This window comes from Triturus cristatus, chromosome 11, assembly GCF_964204655.1.
Source record: "Triturus cristatus chromosome 11, aTriCri1.1, whole genome shotgun sequence".
In the NCBI taxonomy this organism is placed as follows: Eukaryota; Metazoa; Chordata; class Amphibia; order Caudata; family Salamandridae; genus Triturus; species Triturus cristatus.
Window position 1 is genome coordinate 196218053 of NC_140594.1, and position 17022 is coordinate 196235074.

General features: G+C 41.3%; 1 protein-coding gene across 4 annotated transcripts in view; it reads left to right on the forward strand.

The window, feature by feature from the left end:
• The window catches only part of WSCD2 (WSC domain sialate O sulfotransferase 2), a 1045855-nt gene that overhangs the window by 879355 nt on the left and 149478 nt on the right, over positions 1–17022 (forward strand). For all 4 annotated transcript variants that reach the window (XM_085633353.1, XM_085633355.1, XM_085633356.1 and 1 more), the window contains one exon: positions 13724–13888. In XM_085633353.1, the coding sequence (XP_085489479.1) occupies positions 13724–13888 (165 nt within the window). The remainder of the gene's footprint in view (positions 1–13723; positions 13889–17022) is intronic.

The window sequence follows — 17022 nt, forward strand, 5'->3', positions numbered from 1 at the left end:
GCAACATTTTAAAATAGCCAATAGAACTGATGTTGTACCCCAGTAAAACCATTAAAACACATACTAAAAATGCTGTACAGTGGTCTGTGTGACCTTTAAAATGAATCAGTGATTCGCAGAGTAAAGTATAGTGCGGTGAGTTAATGCATTACTAAAGCCAGAAATATGCGTAGTAAAGAGCTGTGCAGTGCATACATGTTTGGCAATGATAACTAATGGGTTTGGCACCTGCTGAGATTTTGTACATTAAAAAGGTGCTCTTGCCCTACTATGACAGAGATGTGGCGACCAGCTTGCGGGCCCGGTGGTTCCACAGGCATCTTATTACTAATGTTGCTGAAGTTGGGTTGTCATTTTAGGTATTTTTTGTTCGGCCAGCGTGAGACATTTTACCATTCTGCAGTTCAGGTGCGTGGCCCCCGGGTCAAAGCATGCCAGTTCCGCTTGCCTCCTGGTGCAAATTCCTTTTGCTTGAAGAGGGCCTTTAACAGCTGTGACCTTTCATGCTGCAGTTCCTTGCATGTGCAGATTAAGTGCAGTATGTCTCCTTGTTCCGTGTCGCACAGCCTGCAGGTGCTTTGGGTTGTTGCCCTCAGCCAAGAATGATGGTGCTGAATGCATGGAAGAATGCCCAATCTATGCCTTAGGAATTATATTTTTATTGGTTTAGGATAACCCTGATTATACTATTGTTTTGAGGTGCAAGTGTTTTGTAGGAATTTAAGGTCATCCAGGTGTGAGATCTGGCTAAGAATGTTGCCTTGTCCTCCACCAGTGAGAGTTGTTCTACGCATTTCCAAACTAGTTTTTTGAATGATGAAGTTGTGTGTTCCAGAGTTTGGAGAGCCTGGTGGCTTCCATAGATTCCTGTAGGTAGCTTCCTGCGTGGTAAGCTTCCCTATGCTGGAGTTCTTGCCACAGCAGTTGATTTAGGGTGTGTGAGGTGGCAGTTCTGATCTTGTTCCAGCAAATAATGTAAGATCCGTGACTCGCCAGGGATTGTTGTATTAAGCCAAAATCCAGCCTTATTTGAGCTGGTGAGGTGAAAGGCGGAAGGCAAAACATAGGGCCCCATTAGCATGGTGATCCGCTCACCAACCCAATTACAATTACCCCCGATTGCCCGTCGGGCGGACTTGGGCAACAATAGCAGGCACCGCAATCCATATTATGATGTCCCATTTACAAGGCCTTTCCATGGTGGTGATGCCGCCATGGAAATGCCGGTGGAAATTGCTTTGGGGGCCTGTTGCGGGCCCCCAGGGGGGTGAGGTGGTGGGGGGCTGCACTTGGCATTGCCATGCACATTGTGCATGGCAAATTGCAACATGCCATTTTGGCATTGCGGCAGGTGCTGCTTACAGCATTACCCTCCACAATGTTAGGTGCACAGGATGCCTCTGCCAGGGTGGCAGTTGCATCCTAATCAGTGGTGCGGGACCACCGCACCGCTGGCAGTCGGTCCCAGCTCCGCTAGGGTGGCGGGCGGACTTTCGTTTGCCCACCATCCTAATGGGGCCCATAGTTCTCTATTCTTTAACCAGCATGCTGTCCAGTAAGTTGCCATCTCTCCCCCGCATTGCTTCGCTGCCATAGGTTATATTAGGGAGTAGTTTGGCTTGAGCTATCTTGAGGAGCGGGCTCAGTATAGGCCCCGTCAATTTATTTGCAAGATTTTTCATCTATATCACTATGACTAGCCCTCTCCTTCTTATTTCTTCTTTTTGGCGAGCGAAATAGGTGACTTTGACCATTTGAAACATCTTGGTCAAAGGACCAATCACATCCAGTAGGTGGTCTTGGTATGACTTTAGACCTTTATCAAGCCCCTTTTGTGGGTCCACCTACTTTTTCTTTTTAATGCAACTACTTTGGCGTCCAAATAAGATGTCATTGTGATCTTATCATGGAGGGAAGGGCGCGGGCACTTTGATCACAGCTGAGATCTTACTTCTTTGGGAATTCCCATTCTCAGACGAAAGGCACTGTAATCAGCATCATGTTGGGATGGTGCCCACAGTGGGGATAAGGGAAGCTTTATAAGAAGGGGTCAAACATGTAATCCCCCAAGGGACCGACAAAACCCATCTTCAATGCCAAGGCCTTGGATGCCTCTTCTGATGTCCCTTTCCTCCTGGCCTTGATGTCTTTGGGGTCGAAGTCAAAACCAGATGAATAGGAGAGATCAGTCTCAGACTCTAAAGCGCCATTGTTATCGACACAATTAGGGACATCCGGCCTTTTTCCTGCCCATCTGTAGTGCCAGAAGCACTGGTACTGTTACCGACACTCTCCGGTGTCAAATCCTCCCCAGTATTGTTTGGTTTCTGTGCTTTTCTAACAAACCTATACCCCTTTTTCTTTGGGTCTTTCGTACCCAACCAGAGTTTCCAGGCAGCTCTGTGTCCTTTAAGACCTGACTCTTTTAGAAAGTATCTCTAATTTCTTATTGATGGCGTCATCTAGCGACTCCATCAATCTCCCAAGTGCTCTATTAACCATATCTTCTACCTTATCCTGCATTCTCTGCTCTAGCTGTTCCTCAAACATTTTATTTCCCCCAAGTGAATATGAGGATACTGCAAATAAATAAGAGTTCAGTGAATAACTAACATTAAACTTTATCCCACAGTTTAAATAATGACAAGATTAAACATTAACCAAGAAATGTCAAAATCTTCTGGGGTTGTCATGGGAATGATACTCATTGTTACTTAGTGTTCCAAATGTCCATCGCCATTATTATAAACTGAATTGGCCCAAACACAGAAAATGGTGGCCGACGTGCACTTTGCATGCGTCGTCAGCCGCAAACGTTCTTTCCTTTTTTGCACCGCACTGCAGTGGGTTCACTGACAGAATATTGCTGTACAAAATATAGTTGTTGATAATATCGATCAAAAAATATACAATGCAAAAATATTGGCACCCGATACTTAAACAGGTAAGTACAAATATATCTATAAAAATATATTGATGTAAAAAATATAGTTGTACAAAATATTGATTTTGATATATATATATATATGTATATGTATATATATATATATATATATATATATATATATATATATATATTTAGATTAGAAACAACTTCCCAACTCTTCCCGCTTCCCATCCGGCAAACAGCGAAGAGAGAGTCACGGACACCTCGTTTCTTCGTGGCAAAGTCAGGTCTTTATTTTAAATATACAGCTTTCGACGCGTTTCGGATATCACAGTATCCTTGTTCATGTATATATATATATATAATATAATAAAACATACTAAATATGTTAAATAATAAAATGAATATGAAAAATATAAAGTAGATTAATGTACATTTGAACAAATAAACTTAATTACAAAGTTAGACACACTTATATAATAATTAATATATATATTTACTTTAAATCAATCAATAAACTATTAATTTAAATGTATTTGATCATTTTAAAATTATATAAAAATTTACAAATATATATATATATACCAATAATGATAAATCTAATTAAAAAACTTTTCATTGTAAATTAAAACATTAAACTATTTAAACATCTTTAAACCTAAATTTACCACTCCAGTCAGTGCAACAGTAGGGCAAGGGTAGGATAGCAAAGGGGTAAAAATTACTATTCCCACTACAGTGAGTGTAACAGTACAGAAAGTGTTGGCTAGCGGAGAACTAAAAATTACTATTCCCACTCCAGTGAGTGCAATAGTAGGGAAAGTGTTGGATAGTGGCGGGATAAAATTTACTATCCCCACTCCAATCAGTGCAACAGTAGGGAAAGTGTTGGATAGTGGAGAGGTAAAAATGACTATTCCCTCTCCAATGAGTGCAACAGTAGGGAAAGTGTTAGATAGTGGCGGGATAACATTTACTATTCCCACTCCAATGAGTGCAACAGTAGAGAAAGGGCTGGATTGAAGAGGGGTAGCAATTAATATTCTCATACAGTCAGTACAAAATTAAAAACAAACAAAATAATAACAACAACAATTTTTTTTTTAAACTACATAAATAAACTATATTAATATTTTAAAATTTTAAATACAAATATATTTAATATAATTTTTCTAAATATATTATATTTTAAGTACATATGAAAAAATCACTAAAAATATTATATTAAATAAAATAAAAAATAATTTTCAAACAACTTAATATTATTAATTACAAATTATTTAGAAAGAAGAACATTAATTATTACATAAATCTACTTTTTTTTTTATTTCCTACCCTATAACACCACACAATTCACAAACTACATCTAAATAAAAAAAATGCACCTCCATAATTAACATAACTAATTACCAATTACTGAAATATTATTAATTAAAAAAACAAATTAAAAATCATAAAAATGTATGAACTTCCCACACTTTACCTCTATAATCCCCACAAGGCACAGCTAAAATTAAATTGTAAAAATTTTAGTCACACATTTAAAACCTTTTTTTCAATTAAAAAACTAATAGTATTTAACAAATAATTATAAAGTAAGTAACATTAATGTACTCCCCACCCTTTCCCCCTATAAAAGTAAACGCCACACACAAAAAAAAAAAAATATCAATTAATTAATTAATTAATAATAATGATCAAGTAATTATTATGTGATTAAACATAAATTACTTTCCACCCTTTACCCCTATAAACCCCACAACCCACACCTAAAATAAATTATGCAATACCCATATTTAATTTTCTATGAATTAATTATTAATATTAATTTTACGGTGCAAGCAGCACCCGCCGCAATGTAAAAACAACATGTGGTGCATTTGCGTGCACAACGTGACAGGCACCGTGCGGTGCCTGCCACCTTGTGGATGCAGACGTCGGGGGGTACCATGGGTACTCCCCAAGTGCAGCCTCCCACCCCCCAACTCCCCCAAAGAAAAGACCGCAAGCCTTTCCATGGCGGAGTCTCCGCCATGGAAAGGCAATTCACCGCCATCATCCTAATATGGATGGCGGTGCCTACAAGGCACCGCCACCATATTGCTGGCCTTTTCCGCCCGGTAGGCAATCGGGCGGATTGCCTACCGGCAGAAAACCGGCAGACGGTCTTTCCGTCTGCCTGGGTCCCCACCGCCATCGTAATATGGCGGTTGGGAAATGTTAGGCGGGTGGTGGAGACTGGTGGGTGGATTGCCACCACCATACGGGCGGTGGCGAACCACCCGCCATCCTAATGGGCCCCTTTGTTTGGAATTTTTCCCTTTGAAATACTTCTTTTTTATCTTTATTCGATTAAGATTAATCATAGATTCAATAAAGAAAACAAAACAGTGCAAAATTCCACCACAAAATATTCAGATCTATATAACATTTATAAAAATCTCAAGAAAGTTCTTAGCAATACCTCAAATGGTACAAAAGTGCAAGTATTTAGTGAACATTGCATAATTTATGAAACGTTCATAGGAAAGGCAATCAGTAAGGCACCCATAAGAGCTCCGTTAAAACACCGCAAGACCTTTACAACGCGATCGTTACCTAAGGAATAGTATAATTTATTATTCCAACACCTTCCCTACTGTTGTACACACTGGAGTTGGAATAGTAAATTATACTATTCCTAAATCCAGCACGCCATGTAGAGCAAGTGATTGTAACGACTTGCGTTGTAATGGTATTGCGTTGCAAAGGCATGCGATGTAATGACTCGCGTTACAATGAGTCATATTTGTTTATCCCTGAACCTATGGCAGGCACCTCAAGGTGCCTGCCACGGGGTCCAGGGATCAACAGGGGCGCACCATAGGTGCCCCCACAGCCCCCAATCCTAGGCTGCACACACAAAGGGGCCCTGCTGGGGGCCCCAAAACACACTTTCCGACATAGTTTCCATGTTGGACAGGCCGGCATGGAAACCATGCCAGAAACTGTGCATCATAATCCCAAGGGCAGAAAGGCCCGCCCTTTGGGATTAGAGCTGGTTCGGTCTGGCTGACGCGCTCCTTCGGCCTGTCGGAATCCAGCCAGAATGACCAGCTGGTTTCAATTCCAATTGGCTGATATATAATCAGCTGGTCAGAATTGAAACTGACAATGGGGGTCGGAAAGCCTCCAACCAGTGGTTTGACAAGACAAGAATATTTATTTATTTTGATATGGAACTCCAGCGGAGGTCCACAAAAGTAAACAAATAGATAAAAAAGAGATACTTTATGCACAATACAATGTTCTTCCATATTCAAACATCAAATATTACAATATACAAAAATAACATTAAAAGTTATCTAATAAATATCCAGAAAAGTTTTAAAAAATTGATAAATCCTAGAACACACCATTTCATTTGGGGGGGGATGAGACAAATGAGCGGGCCTCCTGGGCAGAATGAATATTATATTTGATGAATACTGGTCTTAAAACCATATACCTGGTCTTTCGTACAAACAAATAACACATGGTTAAAATCTTGAACCAGAGGTCAATCAAGTGTCAAGTCCTCGGGTAGGGAGAGAGGGAGTCTCTTGAACTATCGCACAAGACTGGGTGGGAAAGGTACCATATGCAGTAGATGAAGGCTCAGTTATCTGTATAGGTAAAGTAAACAAGTACCGGCTCCTGCCATATGAAGCGAGGTGCTGCCAGAGTGAGTTCACTAACTGCTCTAATCATTGTGCTGTGATTATATAGCGTTTTCTATGCAAATTGCTTTGAAATTTATAATAAAAATAAGGATATATTCACTCTTTTTCTATTGATTGTGATTTATCAATGCACTGCATGGGATCAAAACAAAATTCTCATCTAATCCTAACTGGGCGTTTAGCGAGTTTAGCTTCTGTCTGGCTCATGTGTGACTCTTCTTGAGCACAATCAAAAGGCGGGTTAATTTTCTGCTTATCAAAGTAGCTTTTAGGGAGGATAATATTCATTGCATTGGTGTTATTTTCCCCTGATTTCCTCCCTGAGCATTCCTACCTCAGGGGCCCTCGCTTTTGGAACATGTAAATAATGCCATGTTGAACATAGAAAATGGACCTGCACATGGAAAGTGCCTGGTCTCATTCACAGAATCTGGATAGTGGACATTTTCTTGAGTATGTTGGCTTTATGAATGCGTACAGTCCATCAATATAGCAGGTGGTTCACAGTGAAAATTGTAAGTGTAGGACTAGGCTGGCATTCAAAATGTGGTTCTGAAGAAACTAAGTTTGTGTTTACATTTACCCGGGTTCCAGGGGGAAAGTTTCCATGTGAGAAAAAAACGTGTTTTTAGGAAAAAAAGCATTACAAAAAATGTGAATTTATACATTTCTGCCATGTGTACCTCAATTGAATGAATGTCCAGAACGAGGAGAATCCTCTGAAGTACACTTTTTTAACAGAGAGCTATAGATCTTTGATTTCCATAATTTTTGATGAATACTTTTATTACCTTTAATAAATCACCAACATGTATCAATCAATGAAAATAAAGATGAATGATTTGTAGATTTAGGGATTGTAGTCTGTTAAGAAGACGCAGGGGCCCAAAAGTGAATCCAGAATCGTAGCTTTATTCCAATTGCACCACCAACAGACCAAGATGTTGCCTCACCCAGTACGTCCAACAAACCGCCGCCCCTCCACCCGCATTCTTTCAACCCCGCAACATTCGTAGCGTGCATCTGTTCCAACATGGAACACAAGAGCACGCACGAGATCATAACACATCCCCTTTACATAACTATAGAAAGAACAAATGATGACAAAATGAAATAAACAAAATAAGACACAAAACCATTAACAGGTATTCAAATAAAAATCATTGAACTTTGCAGGAGTGTGACGCAATCTCCTAGAAAGATCCCTGGAAAGCACCTGACCTGGATCAGGAGCAACTGAAGTACTGGGAGAGTTATCCCCACTTGAAGAAGCAGAGAAACTGGTTTGATCAGAAACTGAAACATCACAGGAACCAGACTCCAAAGAAAGATCAGGCCCCGTGTATTTCACCAGCCTCGACATGTTCCACTTACAACCACCTTGCATTGTGACCACATTCTTATGAATAGAAGAAATCATGAATGGACCCATAAACTCCGAAATACCCTTTCTCGAAAACCTGGGTTTCTTGACCAAAACCCACTCCCCCACACACCATAACTTAGACTTAACAGCATTCTTATTATAAAACCTTTTTTTATATCCCGTTTGATAAGAACGGACCCTGGATTCCACCTTCTTCCCATCCAAAGGAATTTGATCTTGCAAAGGAAACCAAGTCGGATTCAACTTTGACCTTGCATGTCTGCCCCTCAGAAGAAAAAAAGGTGAGTTACATATAACCTGGTTCACCGTGGTACGATGAGCCCACCATGTATCACGCAACACATCCTTAAGGGGAATCTTCATATCCAATGCTGTTTGCACACAACCCTTGACAACACGATTCATGCGCTCAGCCAGACCATTGGCCTGAGGAAAATAAAGAGCTGTTTTCAGATGAACAATACCAAGATCATTCAAAAATTCCCCCATCTCAGAAGAGACAAATTGCACACCATTGTCTGTGAGTAGATACTTCGGAACACCCTCCCCAGCAAATTCGTCTTTGAGAAATTCCACAATAACTTTTGTGTTGACGTTACTCACACACCTTGTAGACACCCATTTGGAAGTATAATCAACCAAAAGAATAACAAATCTCTCAGACGGCGCCAGTAAATCAAATGGTCCCATTAAGTCTAAACCTAACTTTGTCCAAGGCTGCTTAGGAACTTCCACCGGAGACAAAGGAGCACTGTTGACTACTTTAGACTTATCATTTGACGCACATAAATGACAATCCTTGACCACAATCTCCACCTGATGATCCATTAGTGGCCACCAATATCTCTCCCTAAGCCGTGCCTTAGTGAGACTCCTACCAAGATGCCCCTCATGGGCTAAGTTTATCAATTTTGGTCTCAAGGATAAAGGAGGAATAAACCTACTACCTCTCAACAACCCTCCATGTGCAACAGTTAACTCATCCTTAACAGACCAAAAAGGACTAAGCTCAGAATCCACATCCTTGCAATTAACCGGCCAGCCTTTGATGATGAAATCCTTAATACAAGGAAACAAAGGATCTTCAGAAATAGCCTGGCTCCATTCTTCATGGGAAATAGAAGATTCCCTAACCCAAGAAATACACACCTGTTCCACATCCACATAATCTTCATGTTCTTGAATTGGCAATCTCGACAGACAATCAGCAGTCACATTCGAAGACCCAGGTAGATACTGTACTTGGAAATTGAATTCCTCCAACCCCTCACTCCAACGCTTCAATCTAGGAGTCAATCTGTCACTCTCCATGCACGAGAAAACTTGCACAAGAGGACGATGGTCTGATCTTACAATAAAAGGAATACCCCAAAGGTAAAATTTGAAATGCTTAATTGCCCAAACTATTGCAAGTGCTTCCCTCTCAATGCACGAGTATTGCTGCTCAGCTTTTCTCAAGGCCCGAGAAGCAAAAGCAACGACTTTGTCTACACCATTCTCCACTTGAGACAGTACTGCACCCAACCCAGCCAAACTCGCATCAGTGGTAAGGATAGTTCTTTTGTTGGTATCAAAGTGACCCAAACTGGGTAACTGACTGATGGAACGTTTAACAATTCCAAAAGCAATTTCACAGGCTTCATTCCACTCAAATTGAGTGCCTTTCTTAAGTAAATTCCTTATAGGCTCAACAACAGATGCAAAACCTTTAACAAACTTAGCAGAAAATTCTGCCAAACCCCAAAAGGATCTAACCTGCTCCTTATCCACAGGAGTTGGAGCCTCCACAATGCTCCTAGCTAATTGTAATTTAGGTTGGATGCCCTCCCCTGAAATTACATGTCCCAAATATGTGACTGAAGACACTCCAATTCTACACTTCAGTTTGTTGACTGTGAGGCCCTTACTCGCTAGTTTCAATAAAACCCCTCTTAAAATAGTGTCATGTTGTGAGTCATCTTTTCCATAAAGCAGTATATCATCCTGGAAAAAGATGACATTTGACATATCTCCAATAACCAATTTCATAATTCGTTGAAAACAGGCCGCAGCCGATGCCAACCCAAAGGGCATCCTGACAAATCTGAATGCACCTAATGGCGTTACAAAGGATGTCAGATGCTTAGAATGAGCATGAAGAGGTACCTGATGATATGCCGATGACAAGTCTAGGACAGAAAAAACCTTCGCACCACTCAGCATAGATAAGGACTCGTTAATGTTGGGTAACGGTTGGCGGTCCACCCATATCCATTTGTTCAGACTTCTGAGGTCCACACACATACGAATGCTCTTCCCAGAATCCTTGGGAGCCAAAACTACCGGAGCCAACCATTCTGATGATTCAATTTCCTCAATAATTTTCAAACCCACTAGCCTGTCCAATTCTTTCTTTAGAGGAGCCATCATCATGTTCGGTACTTTCCGAACCTTATGCACTCATGGTATTGCATTGTGCTTCAGGATAATACGATGTTCAAAACCTTTCAAAAGACCCAACTCATCTGTAAAGACTTGGGGAAATTCTTCAAAAAACTTGTTGGAATTAGGAATGCAATCAATAAGCATGACCTGATCAGCTGCTTTAAGAGCATTAGGATTCAGTTTAATACCCAAATCCCTCTGATGCCTCCAACCCAACAGATTATCCCCCCTCTGTGCCACATAGATTTTACCAATAGTCTCACGACCCTTGAAAAATATGCCCATAATCGTGTAACCAAAAACATTTATACGTGACCCCCCCGTAGCTAACAGGATTGATATCGGGGTCAAGTAATGTAATGTCAGGAAAGGTTTTGTACCAAATTTCCTCACCAATCATTGTGAAGGGAGATCCCGAATCAGCTAACACAACAAAACTTTGCCCCCCAATCACAACATCACACTCAGGCATAAATATGGGATCAGCATCCACAATACCATCACTCCTAACATTAGAAACAACCATCCTAGGACTGGATGCGACAAGTTCATCATTTTCAATACAATTGACCTTGCCAAGAGACTTACAAACCCTGGCGTAATGGCCTTTCATACCACATTTTAAGCAAGTTGCAGATTTTGCATAACAATTCTGAAAATTGGCAGAGTGATTTGAACTCCCACAACGATAACATTTGATCTTGTTAGGATCAATTTGAAATTTAGCTTTAGGAACTTGGGAGACTTTGCCAACATTGTCTCCAACAACAGGTTGTTGAACCAAGGTTGTAACTTCATGAATGCTGCTGGGGGTAGGAGTACAGTCCGTGGAGGTCTTATGCTCTTTCATCTCTTTTACCCAACCCAAAGTATTTTCCATGCCTTCCACAATTGCAATAGCTTCACGAAGAGATGGGTTCTTTGAGAGGAGCTTTTCTTGGACTCTGTTACTGTTTGTACACCTGACTAACTGATCACGGATCAGTGATTCCGTCAAATCCCCAAAATCACAAGTTCTGGCTAAAGTTTTCAAGGATGCTACATAGTTCCCCACCTTCTCCTTTGGTTCTTGAACTCTCATAAAAAACTTATGACGTTCCAGTACGACATTAATGCGTGGCCCAAAGTAGTTCTCAAGCATCTTCATTGACATTTCAAAAACATCAGACGGTTCACCAGATCCATCCCCCACCGGCAGTTCATCAATGCTGTCATAAATATTCCGCCCTTCCACTCCCAAATTATGTAGAAGGATTGCTTGTTTCCGAATGGCCGAGAATCTTTCCCCCCCAATTGCCACCAAATAAGAGTCAAAAAGATTTTTCCACCGCTTCCAAGGAAGTAGTGGCTCACCTTTTTCACACAGAAACGCAGGTGGCTGGCTCATTGAGGTCGATGACATCTTAGAGTAGATACAGGAAGAAAAAACAATGAGAAAAAAAAAAACGACTAAAAATGCCTTAAACACAATCTCCGTGAGAAGCAACAACGTTAGACGTTAAGATCACCATTCCACACGAAGAAACGGCATTTCAAACCAGACTTGTGACCCTTTTTGCACACCGTAATAAGCTTTCCCTGTAACCAAGGTTACAACAAGCAAAAACGGGGGCACGTCACGTCACGCACAGAGACCTTGTGACGCTTGATGCGTAGAGGCGAAGGACGAGTCACCGAAGATTCGAGTGCTGCGCATGCAGGGAAAAAGTCAGCTCGAGCGCCGTGAAGTCAAAGGTAAGAGTGATTGTATGTTAAAATAAATCACTGTAAGCTGCAGTACAATACCTCCGACAAGCCACTGCTCCGTAATACAATGCGAGCTCTCAAATTCTTCTTCTTTTTTTTTCTGCCGTCTGCACAATGCACAAAGTCACGAGTAAAGACTAACTTTGGACGTAAAGCCACAAGTCTATTCACATCCCACAACAGTCTTTTGGTCTGCTTGAAGTCATCAATGGGATGTTGAGTCAAAAGTCTGTTCACATACCCGATGGAGTTGCGAAAACAGGCAAATCTTTCAAAATTAAAATCCGTGGGTTCTTGTAACGTTGGTGGTGCTCCTAACGTCGATCGTCGCCAGTGTTAAGAAGACGCAGGGGCCCAAAAGTGAATCCAGAATCGTAGCTTTATTCCAATTGCACCACCAACAGACCAAGATGTTGCCTCACCCATTACGTCCAACAAACCGCCGCCCCTCCACCCGCATTCTTTCAACCCCGCAACATTCGTAGCGTGCATCTGTTCCAACATGGAACACAAGAGCACGCACGAAATCATAACATAGTCCTTTACGTATAGTTGACTTTTCAGATATATTAATTGTGTTATCTTAGCTACTGATATACTACAACCATACATTTACATTGGTAGAATTATGCCACAATTGTATTCATACCACTTTCCAGTATATTTTGTGGGGCATATTTACGAGCCACTTGTGCCGCCAGAGCGCCACTTTTTGTATCATATCTATGAGGCCACACAAAACTACTCGGTGTGGCTTTGAATGGCCTCATAGATAAGTCAAGGTAGGACAAATTGCTGCGTTGCCTTACTCTGCACTCAGGAGGCATTCCATGGGTGTTGTGGTGGGTTTTCTCATGCAAATCCCATGGGTTTTGGCACTTCCCCAGATTTACAAGAGCATGTAAACCTGGGAAAGTACCTAAACCTTACGCCTCCCATGGTGAGGCATAACAAGGAGAAATATCTGTATTTCTCCTCATTGCTTCCTCTTTCTATGCGTGCTGCATTGTGCAGAACACATAAAAAGAGGAAAACGCCTCTTAGGATTGTTTCTATGCAGGGAGGTTCCCCTTCCTTCCTAAACAATCCTGCTGACAACACAGTCACCCTTGCACCATGGTGCAAGCTCGCCTGCGTTGGCACTGGACTGCAGGGGGAAAGCACAAAAATGCACTGTATTGCATAAATAGGGTGCATTCCTATCTTTTCAATTTGGTACAGGACAATGCAGCAAGGACCCCAGGGACCATTTCCTGCCAGATTCAGGAGAGCCACATGAATTACATTTGCGTTCAATTAATCTAAATGAGAGTTATTTATCTAGTTAGCTGCTATCTGGAAATTCTGACATTTTTCCGGCCCCTAGCCACCTACATAGGACAACCCTAGTTTAATGGGATCTGTCTTTGAATAGGAATGCATATTGTATCTACTCTGTTTGCAGTATATTATACATTAATGAAATGCTCAGAGTTTCAGGTGGGATTATGTATCTCTTAAAGCACTCTTACTGTTGGTTTCATAGTCAAAATATTTTGATACGATTCTAATTGGTGTTTTTTTTTCTTCACTCTCTAGATAATCGATGTATGGACAGAAGATTTTTACCATTGCGATCAAAAAAAGTCATAGCACTGGCAAGTTTTCCAGGGGCTGGTAACACTTGGGCCCGACATCTCATTGAGCTGGCAACTGGCTACTACACTGGGAGCTATTACTTTGATGGATCTCTTTACAATAAAGGTGACAGCCTTTGTCAGATTTTTATTTTATTTTATATTCTTTATTTGATTTTATACCCACATATTGAACAGTATACCCACCCTCCCCTACCCCCCAAACAGACAGTGGTCCTTAATTTAAAAATCCATGCACTATCACAAAGTTACAATCTTAAATAAGATAGAAAAAAATAAGAAAAGACAAAACAAGAGAAGAGCAAAATAGGATAAGGAAGACAGAATGATAGTTGGTTTTCAACGAACAGCCTCGCCTTTATCCACGCATCTAGGTGTGCTCGACAGACCTGATAGAATTTTGTGATTCCCAATCGCTGAAAGGAAGCCAGGTTATAGACATTTTTTCAGACCTTCTCATTCTTTCGGGAATAAATGGCCCTTTCAAGATAATAAATCAAGATTAGACGAGCATACCATTGATGGAATACAGGGGGGAGGTGTCAAGCCATGCGGTGGTAAGGCAGATCCGATAGATAGCCATTGCTATAAACATAAAGGTTTCAACATTGGGTAAAGCTGGTTCATCATCAACCCCCAATAGCATCCATCTAGGAGAAAGAGTGATGTTGATCCCCAATTTGTTGACAAGAAAATCATTGATCCTTGATTTGAGACCATCCAATGCCGGACAGACTGCTAGCATGTGCACCAAATCCACGCCATGTTCTCTGCATCTGGGGCTACCTGTCCCAGAAGTGCCACCCCATCTAGCTATCTTTCCGACGGTTACATGCAGGTTGAAGCAGGTCTTATAATGTTGGGACTGTAAATTGACCGAGATTAGAAACATCTGGGCGCCAGCAAGTGATCTAGCCAGGTCAATTGGTTGGGCATTAATCTTATCTACCCAATTCTGAGAATGCTTGGCCAAATCATTCTGGATTGTATTATTTAAGAAACTGTAAAGAGCCCTTATTCGAGTTTCATCTGCCACTATGAGTTCAACAATCTCCACCTTATTGAAGCCTGCTAGCCCACTACCTTTCCTAATTAGAAAATCTCTGATTTGCAGGTATTTAAAAAAATCCTTATGGTGAAGTTTAAACTCTTGGCATAGCATCTCAAAAGGCGGAATTGGATGAAACAAAATCTCCGAGTGTACGAATTCCTTGTGAAATGAAAAAGTGTTAACTGAACAATTATATGCTGGTCTTACTAATGCAGAATTAAAATTAATTGAGACAATTAGTTCAGGGAATGATTCTGACAATGCTCTTCTGGAAGTAGCGACAGCTAGGGCAAGGATCATCGAGATATCTACAAAGAAGCCAGCAGATAACTATCTGGTATGGACAGAAAAGGCTTATGAATTTAACAAGAAAATAGGGCAACAATTAGCCTATAGAACAAGACAATCCCTTGTTAAGGGTCAGATTACAGAAATTCGGAATCCCCTTTCTGGCATCAAATTTGATCCAGATGATGTCAGAGAGGCTTTCCAACAATTTTATCAACATTTATACTCGAAGGAGATAGACGAGGATTCTGTAATTGAGGGGAACTATCTCTCCGAACTTGAGGAAGAGGACCTCACGGCAGAAGATAGGTAGGCCCTAGATTCGCCTATCTCAATTGAAGAGATAGGTGCCGCAATTGATAGATTAAAATCAGATAAGGTGACAGGAATGGATTTAACTCCCATGGAATGTTATAAAACGTTTGCAGGGGTATTAAAAGCGTTTTTGATTGAAATGTTTCAGGCAATTCATTTAGAGGGGCCTCTGACCAATAGCTGTTTGTTGGCTAAAATAGTAGTGTTTTAAAAAATTAAAAAATCCTCCCACAGAGATGGGCTCATATTGCCCAATCATACGTATTAATAGCATATCAAAGATTTATGCTAAAATCTTGGCCACCGTCTATCAACAGTTATTGATCGGCTTACATCTTCGACGCAACATAGCTTCATTCCTGGTAGGGTGACCACCTTTGTCAGATTGCCATTCACATTACCTTGCTCCAAGGAAAGATTTAATATTTGCTTTCGCCAGTATCTAGTACATATTCAAAATAACAATTAACTTGTTTAATTTATTCAAAATAGGAGATACTCATTACCAGCTATAACCTACACAAATCTGTGTCTAGTACTGTTTGAGTGGTGGAGAAGTGTGGCTCAATGATTAGAGCGGCAGACCCTGATGCAGAGGTCTAGCCCGGGACCAGGGTTCAATTCCCCGCTTCGGCGGGTCTTGGGCTCAAAAACATTCCACGGACCTGATAATTCTCGCCTCGGTGCCATTCCAGTCATGGAGTCCCACTCTGCAACTCTGGGCAATAGCTTGCTTAATCTCCACAACGGCCCCCACAACGCTAAGGATGCCTGGCCTCCACCTTGGGGGTAACCAGGAGTGGACGCCTCACAGGGAAAGCCAGGATGGGTTCCACAGCGGTATTCGTACAAGCGCCTTGAGACCCTTGCGGGTGAGTAGTGCGCTATACAAGTATCAATTTACATTTACATTTACATTTACAGTTCTTAAAAGACAAGTGCAGAAAATGCTCTTACTTCTGCTTGCTAACAATTGTAATACAGCTCCCTCACCATGTTGTAAATTATTGTCAGTTTGTTCATCGTACATTTTCGGGGCAGATTTTGGGATTGGTGCATTGGTGGGTTCTACTCTTCTGCGCCTCCTATCAAGATCACTAATTTGTAGTTCACCAAATACTGCACAGCCTAGTCTTCTTTTAACCAGACTTTTGGTGCAGGTTTGTAAAGGGCTGGCATAACCATGTCAGGAAATGGCCTGTTTAAACGTCTCTAAGTTTACCCAGCAGCAGGCCCTCCACTATGGCGAAAGAGCATTCCCGCAGCAGTGCGAAAATAAAATAAAATAAAACAACCCAGGTTTATTAATGTGTTATTTTGTTTCCTGGTGAATCTTGGGGGCAGGGCTAGAGGAATGACAGGCACCAACGGGGAGTGGTGCTCACTGCTATCAGCCGTCGTTTCAGGCTGGCTAAACCGTCATGCGCACTGAAACTGTCTTCAACCCAGCTGCCTTGCTGGGTTGAAGACATAAAAGCACTGGTTCCTAGTCTCCCTGGGAGTGCAAATCATCAGCGCTCCGACCAATACTGAAGCTGCTCTCATGCATGGGACCAGCCTCAGGATTGGCCTAAAGTGGCACAACC